Raw genomic sequence first — 9,093 nt, forward strand, 5'->3', positions numbered from 1 at the left:
CTCAGCCCTGGAGTCAAGAAGGATCTGAATTCATATCCAGCCTCAGACACTTAACCCTTACTAGCTGTGTGACCTTGTGCAAGTCACTTAACCCCAGTTGCCTTGTAGTAAATGACTATAGAGATTTGAACCTAGATTCTCCACCTTCACCCATTTTTTCCATTACACAACTCTCTTTCCTCATAAATATTACACATTCTAAACTTTATTATCTGTCACATTGTTCTAACAAGGTTTGCCAAAGAATTGGTTTTGACTCATCATTCTTTCTCACACTCTACTTTCATATTCTAGTCAGTTACCAAATTTTAGCATCCTACATCTAAAAAATCTTTCAGACCATTATTAGCATCTTTCCATCCTACTTCAGATCATGATTACCTTCATCCTGACTATTGCAATAACATCTTAATTGATTACTCTGTATCTGATCCCTCCCTCTTCCAATCCATTTTTTATAAAACTATCGAATTTAATTTTCTAAAGCAAAGTTCTAGCCATGTTACTCTCCCACTTAAGAATCTTCAATAGCTCCCTATGGCATCTATCATTAAGACCTTGCTCAACTTGACATTTAAAGCCTTTCCAGACTATTATCATGTTACTCCCATACATATTCTCCATATTCCAACCTATCTGACCTAGGTTTGCTATATCTTCACCTTGAAGTATCCTGCTCCTGTCTCTGCATCTATTTTCCATGTCTAGAATGCATTCTGTCTTGTGCTCCACTTTATAACCCTGAGCATCCTTCAAGGCTCAACTTACATGCTCCCAGCTATGGGAAACCATCCCTGGTTCTTTTAGTTGTTGGTGCTAGATCCCTCCTTAAATTATTCTTTGCTAACTACAGCTTCCTACAGAACACCAAACCCCTTAGGAGCAGAGACTTTTAAAAAACATTTTTGTCTATATCCCCACTGATCACATGTTGTTGTTACCATTGTCTCCATTTTATAGATAATGAAACTGAGGCTTGGAGAGGCTGGATGACTTTTTGTATAGGATCCCATGACCTTGCACATAGGAAGATAATCAATTAATGGTTGTTGCTATTATTCCCCATTATCTTGTTTGTTCTTAAGAGCCATACTATGAAATGTTCACCCAGGAATTTTGGGAGTTTGAGTCCCACGAATGACTGTTTTGTTGAAACTTCTGTGTTTTTTCCCTTCCAAAATCAGAGTGATTTCTACCTTTTCAAAATAGACATTTAAAAAATAAATCATCTACTTTTTAAACTTTAGAGAAGCTATGGAATTGTAACAGCAGAGGCAGTTAGTTAGACAATCAACATTTATTTATTAAGTACCTGCTTTGTTCCAGGTATTGTGTTAAATGCTGAGGATACAAAGAGAGGCAAAAAATTAAAAAGTACACAAAAGAATACTGGTCATTCTTTTTGTTTTTGGCGTCAAACCTGATAATCTTTGTACCTCTTGCTTATTAACTAGGCCCAGATCATGTCTAATTTCTCTTTTTTTCCCCTCTTGTCTGCATGTAGGTATGTCAGATTTCAATTATCTTCACACCAACTGCTTTGAAATCACTGTGGAGTTGGGATGTGTGAAGTTTCCCCCAGAGGAAGCTCTCTACACACTCTGGCAACACAACAAAGAATCACTCCTGAATTTTATGGAAATGGTATTGTATTATTTGCCCTGTTGGATTTGTTTCCTGATTTCCTTCATTGAAATTCTGTCTCAAATATTGAATTTTCAGACTCGGGCTATTTGTGTGGTCTTAGAATTCTAGATTATCAGAGACGAGGACTTCAGAACAAGGAATATATGAACTGAGAGGAACCTTTAGTATTTAGAATATATCATATGTCAGAGCTCAAAGGGACTTTAGAACACAGAATGTTGGTGTTGAAAGACTAGGATCCAGGTGTCTTAACTTCCAGAACAATGCTTCTCTTGGCCCTCATGCAGAAGCTTTTGCCATATTTTTCTTGCCATGTTTTATACAAGATTTTATAGACCAGGCTTCCTGTAGTCTTAAAGACAGGTAAAAATAAATAAGAGCATCCAAGTCATCCCCTTTGATGAATGAAAAAATGTTTTTCTTGATCCCACCTCAGTACAGACCTCATTGACTACAGTAGCAGAAAGCCTGGAGTATAATATAAAGTTATTAGCATTGTTTTACTTTCCTTGTTTATGGGTTTTGCCAGTGACCTCCTGCATCTCTCAGCAAAGTAGTGTCATAAAATAATTACAGGCCATCCAGACTGCCAAGCTCATTTCATTTTATGGCCGTCTAGTGAAAATGAGTTTTGCAGAACCCAAATGGGACTGGACTTGCTCCGTTCCTATTGTGCCTGAAGGTTAGGGATATAAAGATACTAATGGGCAGATACTGTAAAAGTCTATGTTATAGCATCTTTAGAGGAAACACAGACCCAGGCCCAAAAGCACCCCCTCATCCCCCAGATAAGACTGAGTAAATTATTTCTGATAAAGAATTAGTCTGCCATAGCCAATTGAAGCCCTTTCCCTGTTGACATTGGACAGATTTTCATATTGAGCTCATAAATATCCCCTGGCTACCCCATGGAAACACATCTTCAGGTCCATGCTGAAAGGCTCTAATTGCCTGTTCTCTTTGAAGATTTCATTTCATCCACAGTTGATGAGGAAAAACCCAAGCTCAAGTAGATATACTCCACGCAGTTCTTATAGAAGGCAGGATAGTGCAATGGGAAGGGTAGGAAGTTCTGGAGTCCTAGATTCAAGCCTCAGCTCTGATGTTGTATGTTCTTGAACAAGTAACTGAACTTCAGTCCCTTCATCTTTAAAGAGTGATACTAAAATTTTCAATATTTCACTCCTTGGATTGTGATAGGGAAAAACACTATGAACCTTAAAATGATATGGAAATATATTAAATTGTAATTATTACTAATTGACAGCTGTCCGATGGGTGAAATATTTTTAATTAGAAAGGCTTGTTCATTTATTCAAAGATGTAGTATAAAGTCTTTTTTAAAAGTTCTGCAAATGAGTTATTTCTAAAATCTGACCATTAGCAAAAATAAACACATATATTTTTGTGTCCCCTATATATACTATATGATCTTGTCTATAATGTTCAGTTATTTTTTTAGTCATGTCCAAATCTCCATGACTGCATTTAGAGTTTTCTTAGCAGATAATGGTTTGCCATTTCCTTTTCTATCTCATTTTACAGATAAGAAAACTGAGGCAATCAGGGTTAAATAACCCTGTAATTATGCCCAAGGTCACTCAACTAGTATGTGTCTGGGGCCAGATTTGAACTCTTGAAGGTGAGTCTTGCTGACTCCAGGCCTGACACTTCATCCACTGCATCATCTAGGTGCCCAAAATAGGCCTGTCAAGCGTAGATTACATTCTTATACATAGCATTTACTCAGTAGATAGTCAATAGAGTTGAATGTAATGGAGATGGAAGTAATGTTAAGAAGTCTCTAATCAAGCTTTGGGGTTCTGTCCTCCATTCTGTTTGCTCAGTAGTTTTGTTGTTGTTCATTCTTGATGAGAAACAATGACATTAGGAGAGTGATATCTTGACTTAAAAGTGAATTAATTGGATTTAAGGGAGACAGGGCTGTGCAAAGCCATCAGCCTTATTCTCTTTTCCAGGGTCATCAGAATGTGGGAGCAAGATATGGGTCGGGATGGCCTTTATAAACTAAGTCTTTCCAAAGTTTGTCTCAGTTTGTCTGAGGCAACACCATTCAGTGATTAAAGAATAGGTAAGAATTGAGGCAAAAGAGGACTTAGTTTGCCTTCACAAATGAATTGATTTGGGAGTGGACGATTTTTTAGCATTTCAGTAGTTTTATCAAGCTGTTGGATGAAAGCTTTCACGCTTTTAGCACTTACCACAGTGCCTGGCATATGATGGATGCTTAATAAAATACTTATTGAATTGAGCATTAAATTACATTTCAAAATTTTGGACAACATGAAACTTGATCCCCTGTTTAACAAATCAGATTGCATTGGAAAGATGTAAAAATAGTTCAGAAGACTAGAATAAAGGGCCAAAACTAAAAAGTATAGATTTCTATGCTTGGACTGAAAAAAAAAAAAACTATATTAATGCCAGTTAGGGGAAATGAGACTAAGAAGACATGCATATGAAAAAAGATTTTTATATTTTGTTGATTGAATGCACAATATTTGTTTTTTTCCCCCTGAAATTTCTCATAGTATTTTATTTGGATCTCTTCACTCTTCTTATCCCAATCTATCTGTACAGTATTATTTGTTTATGTGAACATGTATCATTCCTCTCTTCTTCCATTAGATTGTAAACTTCCGGTGGGCAGGGATATTATCATTTTTCACCTTTCATCTAGCACTGAGCACTGTGCCTTGTACATATCTCACCACAAAAGGGACTCCCTCCATTGAGGTAGATAAACTTTGGTCTTTGGATGCTAGTCTTTGTAGCTTACAATTCAGAAAAATAGCTGACATGCTGCCATCAGGATGTATGAATCTATTTACCTTGATCCAATAGGACAGGAGAAATGAGTTAAAGTTCCAGAAATGCAGATTTGGGCATTTTTCCTGTATTTGAATAAAGGAAGGCCATATCTGCACCCCAAATGTCTGTGTTTTAGTATTTTTCATCTTTTTCTTACCAAGGGTGTAATTAGTGGAGTGGGGGGGGGGATTCCTGGATTACAAAGGGTTTGGGTTTGGATGCTGACTCTGCCACTGATTGCTTATGAGAGCATGGACAAATCATTCAACCTTTCTGCATCTCACTTTCCCTCTTTGCAAAATGAACTGATTGGACTAGATGTGTTTTTTAGTAGTTCTGCAGCTCTCCCAACTGTAAATACGACCAATCTAACTACTTTTAATTCTGAGGGAATATCAGTTAGAATTAGATTTTTTTTCCCATAGCATATGTTTTTCTATGCATCCATATGGATGTATGCATGCAAAGCAACATGAAATAGTGATTAGGACACTGGACTCAGAATCAGGAAGAGCTGGGTTCAAATCCTGTCTCAAACATTTAGGGGTTGTGTGACCCTGGACAAACCATTTTAGTTTCTCTGGAACTTAGTTTCTTCATCTATAAAATGATAAACTTGATATGAGCTCTGAAGTCCTATCTAGCTTGATGATTCTCTGCTCTTCCCATATGTGGAACAGAGTAAATATATAGGTGGAAGGAAGATTTCATAGAGCTTGGTCATAATGCCATCTGAAAATCATTCCTCTACTTTATATTTTTTCAGGTACACCGAGGAATTAAAGGTACAGTAACAGATAAATTTGGAAAACCCATCAAAAATGCACGCATCCTGGTCAGAGGAATCCGCCATGATATTACTACGGGTATGTTTATTATACATTCTAAACCAAATTCGTGTGTTTCAATTTTGTGGTTATTATCAACAATAACAATATTGGATTTTTAATATAAACAGAATTTATTGGTCCTTCCATGGTCACATCACAACCCTATAACACTTCTCCAAGTAGTTGTAGCCCTACAAATACATGCTCATTTGATGGTAGATGAGGTGAGTAGGCAGGTGAGCTGAGCTTCTAAGGGCATTTTAAAGGTATACATAACTTCAGTGATGTCTTCAAGGTTTGCCATGAGGTGCCATGGAGAATTCTTAGTTTGAATTCAGAAGACTTACTTCTGTGAATTACTAGCTTTGTAATCTTGAGTGATCCCCTACCCCACCCCAGTTCATCTGAGTCTCTTCAATTTCTTCTTTGGTAAAATGAGAATACTGTATGAGAAAACTGCTAAGCTTTTTTCATGGTCTCAAATTTATGATCAAAAGAGTTTTGGGAATGAGAAAACACAATTGTTATTCCCATTTTATGTACTAGTTTTTTTCAACTTCAGATTATTAGATGACTTGTTCAAAATCATATGGGTAACAGGACTGGAATTTTCTCATTCCCAGGTTTATATGCCTTTTTATTATATCATGCTTTCTGTCCATTATTATTAGTAGTAGTATTTTTCCTGAGACAATTAGGGTTAAGTGACTTGCCCAGGGTCACATAGCTAGGAAGCGTTAAGTGGCAGAGGCCAGATTTGAGGCAGAGGCTCAGGTTCTACTGACTTCAGGGCTGGTGCTCTATCCATTGTGCCTGCCTAGCTGCCCTTGTCTCCCCATTATTAAAGGCAGGAAACCAGCATTTGTATAGCACCTATTATGTTTCAGGCCCTGTTGTAAGCACTTAGAAATATTATCTCATTCGATTCTCACAACTTCGCATAATAGGTTCTATTATAATCCCCATTTTATAGTTGGGGAATCTGAGGCAGAAGTTAAGTGACTGCTCAGGATCACACAACTAGAAAGTGTCTGAGCCTCCATAGGAAGTCAGGTCTTCTTGACTCCAGGCCCACTGCTTATCCACTGAGCCACCTAATTGCTTCATTTAATTGCTATGTTTCTTCATCATCACCTGGGATACCAGGAAAATTCTGAAGTTCCTAAAATAATAATATTAATAATAGATCCTATTTCTATTGTCCTTAGTAGCTTCCAAAGCACTTTCTTTTTTTATTATAGCTTTTTTTTTTTGACAAAACATACGCACAGGTAATTTTTCAACATTGACTCTTGCAAAAACTTCTATTCCCTTCCTTCCCTCCCTCCCCTTCCCTAGATGAAGGTAATCCCATACATGTTAAATATGTTAAAGTATATGTTAAATACAATATATGTATACATATTTATATAGTTATCTTGTTGCACAAGAAAATTGGATTTAGAAAGAAGATAAAAATAACCTGGAAGAAAAACCAAAAGCAAGCAAACAATAACAGAAAGAGTGTATGCTCTGATCCATATTGATTTCCCAGTATTTTTACCCTGGGTATAGCTGGTTCTGTTCATTACTACTCTATTGGAACTGATTTGGTTCATCTCATTATTGAAGATAGCCACATCCATCAGAATTGATCCTCATATAGTATTGTTGTTGAAGTGTATAATGATCTCCTGATTCTGCTCCTTTCACTCAGCATCAGTTCATGTGAGTCTCTCCAGGATTCTCTGAAATCATCCTGCTATCATTTCTTACAGAACAATAATATTCCATGACATTCATATACCATAATTTACCCAGCCTTCTTTAATTGATGGGCATCCATTCAATTTCCAGTTTCTAGCCACTACGAAAAGGGCTGCCACAAACATTTTTGCATATATGGGTCCCTTTCCCTTCTTTAATATCTCTTTGGGATATAAGCCCAGTAGTAACACTGCTGGATCAAAGGGTATGCACAGTTTGATAACTTTTTGAACATAGTTCCAAATTGCTCTCCAGAATGGCTGGATCTGTTCACAACTCCACCAACAATGCATCAGTATCCTAGTTTTCCCACATCTCCTATAACATTCATCATTATTTTTTCCTGTCATCTTAGCCAATCTGACAAGTATGTGGTGGTATCTCAGAGTTGTCTTAATTTGCATTTCTCTGATCAACTATGATTTGGAACATCCTTTCATATGAGTAGAAGTAGTTCAAACTTCATCATCTGAAAACTGTCTCTTCATATCCTTTGACCACTTATCAACTGGAAAATGGCTTGATTTCTTATAAATTAGAGTCAATTCTCTATATATTTTGGAAATGAGGCCTTTATCAGAACCTTTAACTGTAAAAATGTTTTCCCAGTTTATTGTTTCCTTTCTAATCTTGTCTGCATTCGTTTTGTTTTGTTTGTACAAAAGCTTTTTAACTTGATATAATCAACATTTTCTATTTTGTCATCAATGCTGATCTCTAGTTCTTCCAAAGCACTTTCTTTATAGAAGCCAGTGAGGAGGTTCTCATAAATGTTGATCATCTCCATTTAACAAATTGAGAAATATGTTCAAAATGATGCAGTGATTTATTTGCCTGTGATCATAGAGGAACTTAGTGTTGGAATAAAGATTTGAACTCAGTTCTTCCAGTCCTTATCAATACCTTTTCTAATATGCCATGATATCTGTGAAAATTTGTTGTTGTTGTTGTTATTTCCTCCTAAATTCTCCCTTTTCCCCTATTACCAAGGGTGTGTCATTTGGCCTATGACCTCACAATGGCTCCCATTTTTTGTTTCCTCAGCTGCTGATGGTGACTATTGGAGGCTACTGCCCCCAGGCACTCATATTGTCATCGCCCAAGCCCCCGGTTACACCAAGATGATCAAGAAAGTTACCATCCCCCTTAGGATGAAGAGGGCTGGCAGGGTAGATTTCATCCTTCATCCTTTAGATCTGCATCCCAAGAAGTTCATGAGAGGGCCACGGAGAAATGGCTACAAGCGCCATGACCCTCTAGAGGATTTCGATCCCCATGCAGAAAACAATGGAGACTTTGTAGGTGAAAGAAGGAAGCCTGTGCATGATGGAGGCAAGCCATGGTGGTGGTCCTATTTCACCTCTCTAAATCATCACAAGCCCACCTGGCTCCTCAAATATCATTAGACTCATCAATTCCCATGTCTTGTTATGCTCGTCTCCAAAATGATCCTTTTACCAGCCTGCATGGTAGGGTATCATCGCAACGATCATCTCAAGAATTAAATAATTGCAAATAGGAAAACCCAAATGCTAATTTCTCCATTTTTTCTGTATTATATTTTTGGCATTTTCTGGCCCTCATTGGATTGACTTTCATTAAAAATGGTTGTATCTGCCACAAAATATGATAATCATTCTCCTTGACTCTACCATGGTACATTTAATGATGATGATACTTCAAAGTATCTGTGATTTTACAGGTGAGTCTTTGGGGTTAATCACCAACCCAACCTCCCTCTTAGGCTTAATCTAAGGTTTTCATCAAATAAGACTTATAGAATTTCAGAGTTGGATGGGACCCCAGGGGACACTGGCATTAGTGAAATTAAACATTTTATAAACAGAAAGTACTATACGAAAATCAGTGACCACAATATTTACTGTCATCTGGGTTCATATAAGGTTCTTCTTTTATGTGTCATTATGGAGGCAATTTTGGATTTCCGTGAATGTACCAGCTCTGCCAGATCTTTGGATTTCCATAGACTTCTATCTTAGGCCCAGAGATGATCTGTGTTTATCCTTCAACAACCAGC

General features: G+C 37.1%; 1 protein-coding gene across 1 annotated transcript in view; it reads left to right on the forward strand.

Annotated features, from left to right (window-relative positions):
- The window catches only part of CPZ (carboxypeptidase Z), a 60,626-nt gene extending 51,946 nt beyond the window's left edge, over nucleotides 1-8,680 (forward strand). Inside the window, exons 9-11 of the mRNA XM_051964934.1 lie at nucleotides 1,505-1,644; nucleotides 5,246-5,345; nucleotides 8,100-8,680. Coding sequence (XP_051820894.1) covers nucleotides 1,505-1,644; nucleotides 5,246-5,345; nucleotides 8,100-8,461 — 602 coding nt within the window. The 3' untranslated portion in view covers nucleotides 8,462-8,680. The remainder of the gene's footprint in view (nucleotides 1-1,504; nucleotides 1,645-5,245; nucleotides 5,346-8,099) is intronic.
- Nucleotides 8,681-9,093: the final 413 nt, after the last annotated feature.

This window comes from Antechinus flavipes, chromosome 6 (assembly GCF_016432865.1).
Source record: "Antechinus flavipes isolate AdamAnt ecotype Samford, QLD, Australia chromosome 6, AdamAnt_v2, whole genome shotgun sequence".
Classification (NCBI taxonomy): Eukaryota; Metazoa; Chordata; class Mammalia; order Dasyuromorphia; family Dasyuridae; genus Antechinus; species Antechinus flavipes.